Source organism: Photinus pyralis, unplaced genomic scaffold (assembly GCF_008802855.1).
Source record: "Photinus pyralis isolate 1611_PpyrPB1 unplaced genomic scaffold, Ppyr1.3 Ppyr1.4_LG1, whole genome shotgun sequence".
Classification (NCBI taxonomy): domain Eukaryota; kingdom Metazoa; phylum Arthropoda; class Insecta; order Coleoptera; family Lampyridae; genus Photinus; species Photinus pyralis.
Window position 1 is genome coordinate 37,930,536 of NW_022170249.1, and position 17,479 is coordinate 37,948,014.

Here is a 17,479-nt window from a genome sequence, read left to right on the forward strand (position 1 = left end):
AATAATTATCTAGAAGCATCCTCTCATAATTATAAAAAGTGAGATAAATCTCATGCGGTTATTTTTATCTTTCTTCTTATCTAAAATTCTCGCAGTAAGTTCAAAGAGATTGCGAACTAGTGTTTTTACATCTAATCTGCTATGAATAGACAATAGGATGTTACATCCTCTATAAAACGTTAGATTGTAAGTATTGTAGCATCCTCTTGCAAATATAAAAAACCTCTTTTTTTTGCGGAATCGCTGAGGTTCTCTAATAGAATAAACTTTTCAATGCAAGGATTAAACTCTGACCTGGTAAATTTATGCTTCAACACGCCATGGGGTGTACCTAAAATGTCGGAATTATTGCGTAATTGACATTGCCAACTGAGTAAAACATGGTAAAACTCACCAAGTTTATATAAACCGTCTTCTACACTATTAACAACAGCCAGTACATTACGGGGAGAACCACGAGCTCTATCTACGTCTGGTATGGGTACACGAACCGTAGTTCCTGCTTGAACGTCGGAGAATTTTCGATTAGACAGTTTCAGCATTTTGGTGGCTTGTTTTTCTAAACATTCCCTGGATCTTTTACGCTCATTAACAATGTTCTCTTGGCGTTCGCAATGAATGCACTTCCCATCATTACTAGCTTCTTCGCCAAGTGGTAAGACTGTAGAGCACTGGTTGCAAACTATTCTATCCTCGTACGCTACAATGTGGGTGGGGGGTATAGCTAGATATTTACAATAAGTTGAAACTGTATTGAATGAATTAACTTACTGCTTTCAGTCGCGCTTCCAGTATCATTAGTTCCATTTTCATATTCGAATTGGATGATTTGTGGAACTATCCCTTCTTCATCTCCTCTTTCCCTTTGCGGATTAGGATCCTCGAGGTCATTAGACTCTCGTCCCATTTCTTCTATCAAAGTTTCAACATCTTCTTCAGTGGACAAATGATTAATTTCATCATGGAGAATGCCAGCTGAGGCTAATCCTACTCTAGCCGGACATCCGAACATGGCCTCGTACGGAGATCTCCCAATACCTGAAGAAAATGTATTATAATGGGTGATTAAATTTTTCTGAACTTTGTTGTGTTGCATAAAACCCATTTACCAGAATGAAGTGCACGGTTTTTCTTGAACTGGATAAATTTCATTCCTGAAGGCCAGTCTGTTGTTTGATTTTCATCCATCCACGCGCCTAACATTTCCTCAATATCCCTATTGGCACGCTCAACCGATCCTTGACTCTGGCTGTGTCTAGGTTTGCCATGAACAATTTTTACCTCTGGCCACATCGCATGTAAATCTACCAGAACTGAATTGACAAACTCTCGACCATTGTCTGAATGAAGAATTAAAGGTGCTCCAAAGGTAGTGTATATTTCTAATAAATTAAACGCGACTTCTTCTGCCCTTTTGGTTCTTAACGGTTTCAGCAAAACAAACTTTGTAAGATGGTCTTGATAGACCATAATAAAACGGTAATCGTTGTAACTTTGCGATTGCATGTCAATCAAATCAACCTGAGCACGTGAATTTAAATTGGAATGCAGGATAGGTCGAGAAACTAACCCTTTCTTTGGAGTACTACTTTTTTTCTGACACTGAGTACAGAGTCGTAGGTATACCATTATCGTTTCTTTGGTAATGTTGCAGTAGAGTTTGTTTATCTCAGCAATCATTCGATTTCTTCCACCATGTTCTATAGCTAAGTGAGCATTATGAATAATATCAAACAATTCTCCATTAGTGACGTAGTACAGGACCTTCGATTCAGCTGTTTGAGCAACAGGTTTAATTAGACGGTCTTTTCCACCTATTGTAATGACGTCATATTTACGCACCAGCCTATAGTGCTTCATGCCTTTTTCTGAGCCGGGTGTTGACAGTAAAGCTTTTGCCTCTTTAACTTCAGCAATACGTTTGTTATATTCGTCAACGGTTAAAAAAGATTTATTGTCATCGCGTTTGATTTCTATGATAGCGTTTATATTTTTAGTAAACCTGCGGCGCATTTCATTGTGATCCATGACGAATTCGATTTAAAAAATTAAACTAAACTACACTGATAGAGTAACCCCACAATAAACACAACAGAAACATATAACCTAACTTTTTGATTTATCATCACTGGCCGTTAACCAACGGGAAATGACGACATTGCCCGGCCAATGATGTTAATAGCGCGCTTGTGTAATGAATTAACAACATTGGCCGAATCTAATGGTCATTAACGTTATCGCCCGGTAATTATGGAGAATGTCCAACTTGGCTGGCCCTTATCGTCATTGACCGGCCAATATCGTCATTGGCCGGATTTGTCCATAACATATATATTCATAAATTTCATAAATGTAAGTCGTAATGTACTTTAAAATCCGATTTTCATACAAAAGAAACAAATATAAAATAAAATGATCGATTATTCAGAATCGGATTCACTTTCTTCTTCCTGTTCGTCAGTGCTACTTTCCGATTGATCTTCAATATCAGAGTGTTCTTCATGTTCCTGGTGATCATCATCATCATCAGATTCTCTGAAAGTATCTGAAAAAAAAAATACAATTTCATAAGTTTCAAGCATTATTCAAATGAGCATTGGGCAAATCTCAAATTACCTTCTATTTCAGCCTGACTACTTGAGATTTCATCAAGTTTCGGCAATTGATCTCCTTCGAACCATTTAAAATCGTATCTGTTCTCCTCTTCTACCCATCCAAAATCCTTTGGAGATGATAGAGTTGGGGTACGAGAGTGTGCGTGAGTCCACAATTGAGCAATATAAGATGTTCGGAGGTTATGTTGACGCAACTCGGACTTGCACGGAGGTAGCAATGATCCTTCGAAATTTTTATCTAATTTCAGTAGGTGCCTAGCTCATCTTTATCGCTAAATTTGTAGGCTTTCATAAAAGTCGCTGTACGCGATACATTGATATCGTCCTATTCGATTGTATCCGTAAATACGACAAACATATTCTTCAGCAACCGAGAAATCTTCATCTTCTAAGGCAACGTCCGATAGGTTTGACAATTCAATCAATGCAACTATATACTTCGGGGAATTTCTCAGTATTTGCAAAGGTTTTTTCTTTCCTTTGCGATAAAACGCTGAATTAAAATCGCAGCCAGTCAGAGCGTGAAAAGCTGGAAGAGCTTTGCAGAGTTCTTCGCCTAGTTTATTATAAAGTTTGGTGATATTAACGTATCTTCGATTATTTCCCGTTCCGGCTAGAAATTTTATATTCAATTGTTTTTTCAAAGTAGGTACACATATTCCCAAGCAATATAATCAATATGTCTGTATCAGAACATCTCACTGTAACTCTAGAATCGAAATCAATTTTACAGATATGATAAATGATCTTAGTGTCTGCTTCCTCGTGCAATGGACTATAAAAGACACTGCTTTATTGTATGACTGATTTCTCATGAAAATGTTCGCTGTGTATACGACGCGCCGTGTAATCTACTCACCGCGCGTTGCACTTCAAACGCGCAGCTAACAGGTTAAGTCACACCTGTGCATCAGCTAACATTTATTTATACAGTTCTCATTCCATCAACTGTCACATAAATAAATTTCAGCTCCAGTAAAATAGTCCGAATTTTCCAATTTTCTATACATGAACATGCGCGCAGCTAACATGTCAAATCACAGGGATCTCGCAGCTAACATTTTTTTTCGTCATGAAAATCTTACCAATTATCTACCAGAAAATTTTCAACTACAGTAAACTCCTCCGAAAATCTCCTTTTTTTGCCAGATACATAGGCTCTCGAAATCATAAGTCACGGATCTTGAGCAGCTAACATGGAAATTTTTTTTCGTCAACATCACAAAGGCCTATACTGAAAAATTCAGCCTCAGTATAAAGGTCCGGTGAAATTTGACGCTACCTCCCGGACTATTCATGATTTATTGTAGAGATTGTATGCTAGACCTTACACTAAAAAATACTGTAACTCCATAATTTCCTATTATATACATTAAAAAATAAAATGTTTTACGTTTCTCACGTCTCTTATTTTAATCTCGAGCGAGCGAGCTATGGATAAGCCATAAGAAAAAAGCGCGAGGTAGCACCTACCCTCTACGGCCTATCGCCACGCCGGCGACGCATCGCGCGCCAAACTTCTCGCATACTTCAACTTCTAAATCTTCATATCTCGAATACGTTGCTGGTCCAATCGCTAAAGCGTCACGCTCGTAATTCGCATATCCGTGGTTCAAACCCTCGCAACGGCAAAAATCTTTTTTTCGTTCATTCATTACTGTGACGTCACGCCTGATCCATAACTTACAGGCCATAATCAGTTAATCAACACGTCACAAAAGGGCCGACAAACATGCTCCCATTGGTTCACACGTGACCAATTTCCACGCTCCCCATTGGCTTGACGGCATTTCCTGGTCCAGAACGTACTTTGATATACTACTGACAACAATTAACTTCGTAATTTCAACTTGATAATTTGATGCTTTTAATCTCCAATCTTCAATCTTTGATGGATCCTTCTCGTATGACCAACTTACAGGTACAACAAACAACAGGGGGCCTAGATTAGATCCTTGTGGAACTCCTGAACATGCTTTATAAGGATTCGACTTATAACCACTGTACGTTACGTCGTGTTCTGTCGGTTAAGTATGATTTTAATTAGTTCCATGAAGTGTCAACCGAAGAGTGACAATTTGTGCAATAGTATATTATGGTTTACGTGATCAAAGGCCTTACTAAAATCCATGTAAACGGTATCAACTTGACCTTGATTATCCAAAACCTTATGGCAGTATTGAGAAAAACATCTAAGATTTGATACTGTACAGCGATATAACAATAATAAAAAATCATACCAAGAGGAGCTGAAAATTGAGTTGATTCGTTTAGTCTCTGGTTTAAATATGTACACATTCCAAATAAAGTTTTCATACGCAAGATTGATCATCTTACAATCCATAAACATATTATTATTATTGTAGGATGGTCTTCGATTCAAAATAAATCAGCTACATATCTATTCCCATCTTCTACATACATTGTGCTAACTTCACTCTCTAAAAAAAGTCGTGTCTAGACTCTAGACTACCCACATTTCGATGGCGCGTAATTTAAATTTAACTATTACAATCGTCCATCCTGGCAGGAGATTGACCTCAATCTCTCTGCCAAATACAATTTTACCTTAAAACTACATATACAACATACTTAATCTAGGCCAGGCTAACCAAGGTCTCATATGTGAAGACTTAGTAATACCTTTGTATTATTTAGTAACGGGCATGTCGGGAATTGGCGTAGAAATTTGATGAGCTTTTCTTCTTTACTTCCTTTGTTGTATTCTCCGATTACGGATTTGATTAAAACAACGTTAATGGGTGTGAGTTTCACTTACCATTTTCATAATGTGTAATCCGAGATGATTAAAGGTACTGATTATCTTCTTATAAAAGTGTCATTCCACAGGTCATTCTTTTGATTTAACTAGGTAATTAAACTTCGGTTTCAAGAACTTCTTCGAAAATATCATCCTATTGTATAGAAATTCGGTTAATACAAGGTCAAAGTTCTAATTCATACTTACGATTGGGCGATTTCTTCTCACCGTCCTCAAATTCATTTTCTTTGGCTAATTGATAGTCAATCTATCTTTGTTGAAACACAGATCATTATAAACGTATGCATATGGAGAATTATGGGAAACACCAATATTGCCATTATTTCTAGTTATTTGTTACACACTAATAGCCCTACTATTACTGTCTCAAGTTTCTAGCTTGATACAAAATAAATCCACATGCATAAAATGACTATATTGCAATAAAAATAAAATAAATTCAAACTCCACTGTGCTTACAATTGATTTTTTTTATATTAAATACCTACTCAATTAGGATTTTTTTTGTGAGACAACAAATACATTAGGTAATACTATATAACATGTGTTCCTGTAGGTACCCACGAAAGAATAATAATGACAATTTACATTACATTGCCCATGGCCATCTGTGGTTATTGTATTGTAACGCTCCAGTTAAACAAAACATGTTTGCCGCACATCACACATGAAAACCGCAGGTTATTATTCATCTTGTTTCGTACGTAGAGTATTGGCTAATTTACACAAAAACAAACATCCACAAGTTGTTTTCAGACAATATGTACGCATTTATGACGTTTGCTATTTTATTAATCTTATAAAAAAAGAATGAAGTCGTTTCCTTCAATAATAGCTGCGTTGCAATGTTTTTGCTTTTCCGCTAATTACGCAAAAAGGGAACAAGATATTTCCATAATTTTTTCTACAATAGCTACAGCAAGAATTGGGTTATGTAATACCCGAAATGTATGAATTTTCGTGGAAAAATAAACTATTTATGGACCTGTACAGTTGAGCATCGCGACAAAACACGCATTTTAGAGTACTTTTTTGTGAGGAAAATTCGATAACGTAAAAAGTCCTGGCAGCCAAAATTTACAATTTACGTATGTTAACAACAACTTACCAATTGATACGTTCCAAAAATTTCATTAATATCGGCTCCAGCGATTTTGAGATTTGAGCCTTCAAAGTGAGCGGACTCTACATTTTACTCCGATAGTAGTAGCCAACGAAAAATAAATGTTTAGGTTTAGAATGTATGGAAATTTTTTTTTGGAAACACTGAAAAATATGTCCTGAGTAACACAAAATAATGTTTTGTACCTACAACCTTACATTGCAAGTAATCTAATTTTTCTGCGGCTTTTTCGTTTTGCTCTCAGGGTCTTATGTCGATTTTGTGGATTTTTACTATTTCTAACGTAATTTCTCATGATTTTGCAAATTTCCGCCACCAAGCAACACACGTTTATTTGCTTTGCACGTAAGATCGAGTCATACGCGCTAAGCAGTCTAAACTTAGTCGGGGACCCATTTTAAATTATCGGAATTCAAGAAGCAAATCGGGTAACAATTGAGCAAACGACTGATATCCCCTATTTCGACCCCGCTGAATCCGAATCTGCCGTTTGCCAAACCGGATGTTGCACCGGAAGTCGTGTATTCAAGATGGCATCTGAAACCTGATGCGCATGCTTGGTTTTTTCACCTGCGTGGACCAATTAACGCACTTTCAACGTCGGGATGAGGGTTTTCAATGGTGAAGAGGTCGATCAAACACTTAAAATAATAATTCAACAACATTTTAATAGAGAAAAAATTTTGAAAATACTTTATTTATAATTTTTAGTGGAAATAATGAAAATTTTGAAGAAGAAATGTCATAGCGCATTGAAATACGTCTTAAGTCACACTACCACGACAATTCATAAAATAGACTCACCCCCCTCCCCAAGGCTCACCCCTCGCTTGGGGGGCTTTTGAGCACGACAAATCCTGCTCTGGAACGCCTAAAGGAGATCGCCTCTTTAATACCACTTCAACACAGGTGTGCCATGCAACTCTACCAAACGCTGCTCAACAAAATTTTGCACCAATTCTGAGCCTTTTACTTTGGCATGAAGAAGAGATTCTGTGATTTTCTGTGTATCACTGTCAAAAGCTTTCAAATGAAATGTTTCCATCAAATGGAATATTACATCTTCATCCGAAGGATATGTCTTCTTACGAGACGGAGCCTCTTCTTTGAAACAAGTTTTGGGTTGAAGGCCAAAGTATTGAAGCGCTCCGCCAGAAAGCAAAGTTCTTGTCCTCTTCACAGCGCTCCTTTAGAAAATCGCTCAGGCTGTTCAAGACTGTGGGAGACCGCAAATAATTTCTTATAGAGTTAGGATCTGTAGCAGCCAATTTGAGATCTTGTCCGTCACGAAATGAGTGCTCGTCCAGGTAATCAACAAACTACGGATAGATGTGGCGCCATAAAACCTGGAAAGTTAGTTTGTGGACCCTCATGCCTTTTGAGTAGGCCTTGCCTTCAAAGACTTTCTTGACAGATCCCTCAGCAAGAATACCACTTCCTGCCATGTGTTTGCCGATGACTTGTAGAAAATTAGGGTGAAGACCCCCCCCCCCCCCATCCGAAGAATAATTCTTTCATTGAATATTTCAGAGTTCCACAGCAGGTCGCTTACAATGCAGCGCTTGATCGACAGTCAAATCTAGACCATCACAAACGCGATACCAATTGATGTCCACTTCCCCTGCTCGGTTTGGCGCTTCAGACAGCGCCCTCAATGTTGCTGGTAGTTTCAGAGTAATAGTCTTTAAAAATTCTAAACTATCTTTTACCAAATTGTTGTTGCAAATACTATGTCCTACATTTGAACTGGCAGATATGGAAAGAGTACCTTCTTCCTGAACATCCGATATTATACAAAATCGTACCCGTGTAACTTTTGTTAAGGTTTTTTGAATCGCAATTCCGAGGGACCGATTCATGACAAAAATCACATTGTACCCAGTCGGTAGTTGTATCAAATTCGCTTCCAAAGCAATATATACATTTGGTTGGGAGTGAGGAATCATTTGGAGGTTCTATTAACTTTTCTTTAACATGCATAAAACGACCTAAAAAGTAAGTATTGGGTTGCTTTGTTTTCTTTCTCCACATTTACTTTAAATTTGGTTCTGTTCTGTTCATGATGGTTGAAATTATATCTCTTAGAAATTGGTGGCTTTCGTTATCGTACATACCCCAATGGGCAAGTAGATGAAACGGCTCAATGTCTGAAACGTCCTAAATAATAGACGACTGAATGCCAACGTTTTAAATCAATAAATTTGATGACTTTCAAGGCCAAGCGTCATATTTCATTTTCAAGGTCAGCTTTTTAGATTGTCATATTTCAATTTCAATGTCAACTTTCTTTGGTCTCATGTTTGATTTCCAAGGTTAAGAGTAACATTCCATTTTCAATGTCAACTTTTTCTAATGGTTATCGAAAGTATTACACTAATTTTGTTTATTGAAAATGTTAGTCGCTATCGATTTCGGACTTTCTCGTCCATCATCAGGCGATACGTCAGGATGGCTAACGAATCATGGAAATGTAGTGAAGAATGTTTTATCTGAATATTATTTTTTGAAATCTGTAAAAAAAAATTTTTTTGTGAAGAATGAAAGGCGTGTATGGTGAAGTGAGGTTGGAAATATATTTCCACCATACACCCATTTCATTCTTCACAAAAATTTTACAGATTTCAAAAAATAATATTCAGATAAAACATTCTTCACTTCAATAAAACAAAACAAAAATATGAATTGCCTCTTTGCACAGAATCATGTTGCCATGGAACAGAGCCAACCGCAGAGTTGAAATAATCACGAAATTCTTCTCGAATTTTTCTAGCATAGATTCCAGATTTGTTGGTTTGGTAGTTTGGTCTACAACTTGTGCTAAAGTTGGTATGTCAGCCAATGCATCGTCTTCTAGATACGTTGCATTTATTAAAAAATTATGCAACGCCACACATGCCAATGTTATTAGTTCAACTCTCGAAAGTCGGTAATTGTAAATTTTACTCTCATATTTTGATCCTCGTTGAGGAAATGGTTTCATTAAATTATTGGACAGGGGAAATGCATCATCAGCTATAATAACATAGGACACCTTCTTTGTTCTTCCAGGAATAGATTTAGGTGCAGGTTACTGTAAAGTATTATCTTGCAATTTTTGGTATAATTTACTTGCCCTGAAAACCCCCCATCACTAACTCTGCCATTTACTCCCATATTAATGTGTATAAATTTATAATTTGCATCACCAGTCCTAATAATACTATGCTGCCTGTTCCTTTATAGTTATGATCCCGAAGAAATTGGAGAAGAAAATGTTATATGACGACCATTCAAAGCGCCAATACAATTCGGAAAATTCGATTTGTTTTCATAATCTGAGGCAATTTGTATTCATTCTTCAACTGAAGAAGGTGTCTGAAATAATAGAATCACAAGTAAGTTATATATGTAGGCAGAATACCAAACTAAGCCTACCTTTAAATAATGGTTTTTTAAATTGTTGTATACCGCTAGGCATGTTTCTGGTACAGTTTTTGAATTGTAATTTCGTGTACACGCGTACTGTACATTAAACTCCTGTAGCAAGGAATCTCAATGATATGTTTAACCTAAAGGCGACATTAGTTTTTTATTATGGTCATATATTGATCAGTCTTATGAGTAACACTAATAGAATCTCTCATTAGAGTATCTTTTTTTTATGTCGTTTTCAACCAATTGCAATAAATAGTTGAAATGGTTTTTGCACTCCTAGCAAGTTGCCCGTTGTAGCACTTCCTTCGACTAAGGAACGGTTTTTGTAAGTCTTTTTTCGTGTTTTTACAACTGTAAAGTCGTCTTCCTTATCAGGTTTCCCCTTTAGGTCGCTTGTGGCAGTAGCAGGAGCTACTGTAGTACTGCTGTTTGTTTTTATTGCGTTGTGATTTGGTTTTCGGTTGTTGAATGTTTATTTGATTAGCTGCGTCTTTTTGATTAGATACAGCATTGCATTGAGTGTTTGTAGGAATTTGAACGTCCTTGTTACCTCGATTAGAATTTATATCGCGCGCGTTTTGCACTACCTTAGAAAACAATTTTTTGTCATCACTACACGCGCTACTCGCTATGGCTGCTGTGTCATTTGACTCCCGTCTTAGTGCGGGTAATGCACTATTTTGAAAAAAGTTAATTAATTTTAGCTGTTCCTTTAGGGTACCAACCGTGTCATTTAAGCATTTGATAGAAAAGTCTTTTTGCTTAATTATCGCTTTGAAAACTATGAGAAAATTCTCCGATATAAGGCAATACTTGATATGTGGTTGGAGTATCTTCTTGTAAGAGGGATAAACTGGTGGTATTGCGGATCTCGGATTTATGAAGGAGTTTGAATTGGAGATTTTGAATCAATTTTAACGGGTAATCATTTTGGGCGGCTAGTTGGTAAATAATCTGGAGTTCTGCGTTGTATTTGGTTTGGTTTCATTTTTTTTTCTTCCTACATTGGCCAAACAGGGAGAAAATTTTCTACTAGGTTTCAAGAACACTTTCAATGTATTAAAAATAAAATCCTCTTTCGCTTCACACATCTTGGAAACGGGTCACTCCTTCAATCCGAACACCGATTTCGAAATTCTGCATATATGCAATAAAGGTATAAGATTGAACTTTCTGGAATTGAAAGAAATTCACCACCAAGTTAAAAAGAACCCGCACCTCTCTCTTAACGAAGTTCTCGGCTTTAATAACAATCTTCTGTTTTTACAATAATTTCAATTCACCCTATACATCTTTTCAAAATTTATAAATTTATCGATATGTCAGTTTCCTCTTATACCGAATTGTCAATCATTTCGAGACATGCCGTCTGCATGATCTCGAATTTAAACTTAACTTAAATAATTTAAATATGTAGTCATCTCAATAGTTTCAATACTTTTATAAGTTTATTTTTCCCCCCCGTTCTTTTGAAATGTGTAAGTACCCTTTAGATAATTTATTTTTTAAATCTAAAACTTTGTCCATTTTTAGGTTAAATCCAACTTTCAACTTTTAATGTAATAATTCAACCCTCCGGTTGGTTGTCTTAACAAGGCTTGATAATAATTTCGTCTTGAAACTTAGGACAACCTTTCCGTTTTAACCACCCTTCAGGTTTTTTCACTTGGCTTCGGCCAGTTAATAATTAAAAAACAACATGTTCGTCTTATTCGTCTTCAACGTTTGTAATTTACCGTTTTCCTGTTAACTTTCACAGTAAGTACTAGCTCTTAATGTTTTCAAATTTGCTATATTGTGATACACTTCTAGTCGCCTGATGATGGCAGTACGCCGAAACTATAGTCGCTTTTACTTTTAAAAAACTTCAACGAATAAAACTATATGGGGAAGGTTTAGAGAGTTTTGATAACACAATACGTCTAAATAGTTACCACTGTTTGAGGCGTTATTCAATTTCTTGGATGAAAATGTAATGTCAGATAAACTGTGTTTAGTGGTAATTCGTTTAAGAAGAGGCTATACCCTGAAAGAATTATCTATATTATACAACCCAAAATTTTTTTTTTACCCAAAATCGTCATGAAACCTTCATTTTCATGCCTACTTTATGTCAGGAAAGCGTCAGTTTCCATGACGGAAGCAGACCAGTCTGCTTTTCCTGCCGCCTGTCACTTTACCGGCCGCACCTGTCCGTTTACCGGCCGCACTTGTCACTTTACCTGCCGCACCTGTCACTTTGCTAAATGTCTATAAAGACTCCTGTCATCATTGACAGATTGACATTAATCAAAAGTTCTATATGAAAATTGAAATTTTATGTTAAAATACGATTTCGGGTAAAATTTAATACAAAACTCGTCAGTAAAATGGCATTACCTGACTCGGAAATTAAAGTACTCGGCCCCAAAGGGGCCTTGTACTTCAATATTTCCTCGCCAGTAATGTGTCATTTTCCTGACTTTTATGTAAATAACTAATACGTGGGCGCAATTTGTTTATTTACAAACTTGTGTTCTGCGCAATGCTTTCATGAATGACGAAATGACCGTCATTCTGGATACCACTGAAGTCCGGATGCAGATGTCCAAAAATTCCCAGCAACGAGGAAACACCCATTCCAGCTACAAGCACTACAATAGGATCAAGTTTTTAGTAAGAGTAACAGGGGCAGTTGTATACAACAGTGAGGGTTATGAGGGGTCCATTTCGGACATCGAACTATTTAAGTCGTCAGACATTTCTATATTTTTGGTTTCGATGTGCTTATGGCAGATCGTGGTTTTACCATTCAAGACGTTTGTGATGAGCACACATATAAATTAATCATTCCACCTTTCTTGGCTGGCAGAACAAGATTAACAGCGAAAGAAGAAATACTAACAAAAAAAATTGCAAAGTTTCGTATTACTGTAGAGCGCTCCATCAGACGAATAAAAAGCTACAAAATGTTAGCAAAGCCAGTGCATATTTCAATGGCATGTCCAATATATTTAGTATAATTTGATTTTTTAAACTTGGAGAATACAGTTTTAACATAATTTTATCATAACATGTCATTATGTATGTAATTATAATAAACAAAGAGCACAAAATATAGTTATACATTATTATTGAAAGTAGTCCAACTCGAATAATAGTAAGTTCTTCGGAATTCGCATGAAAAATAATTCTGGAATGTACATATTATAATACATTTTTTTAAGCTTTTTAGTTATATCGTCAATAACATGCCTAGAGATATCAGATAATTGTACTTTAAAAACTAGGAGACCTACACTTGACCACACAACAAAATCACATTCAGAACTTCAAAAACATTATTGTAGCAACCTGATAATTATATGGATGGTTCGCTTTTAAAAACTATTATTTTCCTCATACGTGAAAAAGTTGCTCTGTTGTTGAGCTGTTACCACACTGTCCCACTGACATGGATCTTTGTCTTCGAGAACTTTAGGGCATTTTATTTCCATTACTCTTGTGATAACTCCGTTGGTTGTCACAACTCCATCAGCACTACACGCTAAGTGAGGGTATTTCTTGTTCATATAGAGCCCCACTTGCACAAATTGTTCATTTGGTTGAATATGATCCGCTACATACTTGTCCCTTACCTTCGCCTCATTAACTTGACCGTATCTCATTGCTGCCGTCAATAAATTTGGTGTTAATTGCCATAGATTTCTTTTTAAATAATTGTTTTTTGCGGAAAGACTCCCTAGGAATGAAGCGGTCTTCGCATTCGATGCTGTGATAAAAGTAGCTTCTCCCTCTAAACCAACCCAACGAATGCTGAATTTCGGCACCTTCTACAGAAAACATGTTGTTCTTATGTTTTATAAGTTCCTGATCCATATGCTTCTTGAAATTTAGAACTTGTTGTATGACGATATCTACACTGGTCCAATTTGAAGTCATCATAACGTAGTTGGAATAAAGTTTCTACCATTGTAGGAAGACGTTCTTTTTGCAAGTCGCAAGTAAAATTGTTTATATTAATAGTTCTTTCATAGTTCTGTGGTCTTGGGTCGAACGTTACCCTGCGAATTGGTTCGAATCTCACTTTGCTATACTTCTTTTGGGAAATAGGTCCAGGTTTTTTCAGTTTAGCACCCAAACCCCACTATCTTAACTTGCTGGTGCATGCAGTGTTATCGTGGCCGTTTCTCTGCAAAACTTCGCCAGGAACAGCAAAAAAGCGCTTACGTGGCTACATTTACTTAACGCAGATTGTTTACACTCGCATCTACCATTAACAACAGCTCCCGATGCTTTGTTTAAAGTTACCACTACAAAGTACGATTTATTCTTATTAAATGAAGCAAAACACTTTGCTTTTAAAAGGCAAAATCGGTTATCACTGCTGGCAAACACTTCGTGCAAGTGATCGCTGCATACAAACTGGCTGCCACGCCGAAACGATTTTCCTGTTACAACTGCATTGTTGCTGACCTCATAATCTTCGTTTTCAAAGAAACATCCCACAAGAAAGGTATAGATGTGGCCCTTGACTTCCTAAATTTCATTCCATCAGTACTCTCGGCATTTCCCAAAACTTTCAATTTTCCCGAATCTAAGGGATACTTCCCATATCTCTTCAACACATCCGAAAATTAAATTAGGATCGAACATCACTTGGGTAAGTTCGTTTGATCTTATGATTATCGGCACTACAGCGATTCATTGGAAGAAAATAAAGGAAATAAAATGCAATAGACATCTTTCAATCAAATATATTTATAAAAAAAATTCTACGGTGTTGTTAATGCACCTCATTGTAAATGTAAGAGCCCCAAATGTTGTCATAATTGGCGGGCCGGCGTGGGGGGTGGTTACCAAAAAGATTGGATTTCCACCTATTCTTATCATCACCGTCTTGGGGGTATCTGCGGGCCGGTCGATCTACAACTCAGGTGGGCAATAATCCCATATTTCGATTTCTGATATTAAAGAAAAAAAAGTAAGTAATTAAGTGTCTTAAAGATTTAATTTAAACTTACCGCGATGCCCCATTGTAGAATGTACCACGACGAAATATGTTAGGTACTATGAATATTTTATGTGAGAGTCTGTATTTATGTGGAATTAAGAAAAATGGGAATCTAAGGAATGGGGCAAATGATGAACGTAAAGATAAGATGTTGCGCGAATTTAAGGCGGGGGGTTGTGGATAAAATTAAAACACTTTTAGGTAATTTAGTTCCATTCCTATTAAAAAACGAGGTCGTTTAACTTTTTTTTAGGTTTTTTAGATAGTAAAGTAGGTATTTTTTAATCAATGCGTTTTATATACAGTGTATTTAATCTTAATGGAATAAATCGCGTATGATTGTCTAGAATTGTTTTTAATTAAGTGCGAGGGTGTTAGGACGTGTAGTAAAATTATGTTGATATTGATGGTATTGTACGGGGATAGATAAGTTATTTTACTTTATTGAATTTATGCAGTGCAGCTCAATGCCTTAAATAAAGCGGTTCATTTATTTAAATTAAATATAATAAATATAAATTATAAATCAAGTAGCAAGTTACAACACCTTTGTTAAAACAGCGGGAAACCGAAAAAATGATACCTTATCTCTTTCTCCCCGCATTCCATGCCGCAAAACAAGCAGAACTTCAATGTCAACAAAGTCGAGAGCTTCGAGGAGGATCAATTGCAGCAGTCACAGGTAGCTGATCAAATTTCCAATTACATCGAATGCGAGACCGGGAGACGAAACATCATCCGGCAAGAAACCCATTTCAAGCAGCGCAGGGAAACGAGCATCAAAGTGCGATTGCCAGAGCTTCACGGTTTACTGATAAAAAGGGGGAGAAGGAGAATACAAGCGAAACGATCAGAGAAAGTGTCAATTCTGCGGGGCAGACCATCCCAGGGAAAGGTGTCCCGCCAAACAGTCTTCGTGTCGTATCTGCAGCAAACCAGGACACTGGGCAACGGTATGTCGCAGCAAAAAGGTTAGATTTATTCAATTCGAATCAAATAGCAATAACTGTAATACTAACTCTGAATGGGAGCATTCAAACCGTTCTTACGAGGATAGCACTCATTCAGAGCAGTTTCTAGGGAAAATCGAGATAAATTCTATTACTGAGACTGAATGGTCAATTTCTGTAAAAATTTGTGAATTAAAAAGAGAATTTGAGTTTATGATAGATACAGGTGCAGATGTAACTTGTATACCTGTAGGGTTATTGGATGAAAATGTGATTCAAGGATTACGTGTTACTAATAAGGTAGTTAGAGGCCCTTCAGGCAATAAATTGAATATTTTGCGGGGTACTTTGTGTACCCTTGAAAATAAATGTGTTATTGACATCTATGTAATCGAGGAATTATGTAAACCAATACTAGGACGTGCTGCAATAGTAGATTTAAAGATCTTGCAATTTGGTGATGGGTTTTCATCAAAGATCAATTCACTTAAATTGGATGAAATCGAGGGAAAATTTCCAAACATTTTTCACCAATTTATCTTTAAGTCCGAACTTAAAATTAAAATTGATACAAACGTTCCATCATTTATTCAATCCGTTCCACGGGTCGTGCCCATTCCACTACTTAAGCCATTAAAAGATGAACTTCAACGTTTGCAGAAGTTAGATATTATACAACCCGTCGAATATCATACTCCTTGGGTTAGTCCAATAGTCATTGTTCGAAAAAACGATAATAAAATTCGTCTTTGTGTGGACTACACTAAATTAAATAAAGCCGTGATGCGTGCACATTTTCCAATTGGTAAAGTTGAAAGAATTTTAGCCCAACTGCAGGGATCCAAGTATTTTAGCAAAATAGACACGACCTCTGGGTTATATCAAATTAAACTGACCGCAGATTGTCAGGATTTGACGTGTTTTATAACGCCCTTTGGCAGATTTAAATTCAAAAGGCTTCCCTTCGGAATAACCTGTGCACCTAAGTATTTTTCCATGCTAATTAGTAAAATATTAAAGGGTCTTGACAAAGTGATTTTTCATATTGATGATATTCATGCACCAACCATGGAACAGCATAATAAAATATTAAATGAAGTCTTAACGCGAATTTATGAAGAAGGTATAACCCTAAATAAAGAAAAATGTATTTTTGGGGTACAATCTTTACCATTTTTGGGTCACGTCATATCAGGTGAAGGAATTTCAATAGACCCAGAACGTATAAGTGCTATTGTCAAATTTCCTAGACCAGTGGATAAAACTGAGCTTTTACGCTTTTTGGGCATGGTTAATTTTTCATGTAGGTTTATTCCTAACCGATCAAGTATTTTAGAACCCCTAACTTCTTTGTTAAAGAAAAATGTTCCCTTTTCTTGGGAGCATGCACAAACGCGGGCCTTTGAGAAAATTAAAAACTTATTACAAGAGAGCCCGTGTCTTGAGTATTTTGACCCCAGTCAGAAAATTATAATTTCTGCAGGTGCTTCATCTTTTGGGATTGGTTGTTGTCTTATTCAAGAAAACCCGGAAGGAATTAAAAAAATTATAACAGTGGGTCTGGCTTGGCGCTGCTTTTAACAAAACCCGCCGCATAAACGG

At 36.6% G+C, this 17,479-nt stretch overlaps 1 protein-coding gene across 1 annotated transcript; it reads right to left on the bottom strand.

The window, feature by feature from the left end:
* Positions 1–179: 179 nt before the first annotated feature.
* Positions 180–1,369, bottom strand: LOC116160921 (SCAN domain-containing protein 3-like). The gene is made up of 4 exons (XM_031474073.1): positions 1,110–1,369; positions 772–1,038; positions 395–700; positions 180–331 (listed from the first exon to the last, which is right to left on the bottom strand). The coding sequence occupies exons 1-4, from the start codon at positions 1,291–1,293 to the stop codon at positions 180–182; spliced, it is 909 nt and encodes a 302-aa protein (XP_031329933.1). The 5' UTR covers positions 1,294–1,369.
* Between the last annotated feature and the right edge of the window lie 16,110 nt (positions 1,370–17,479).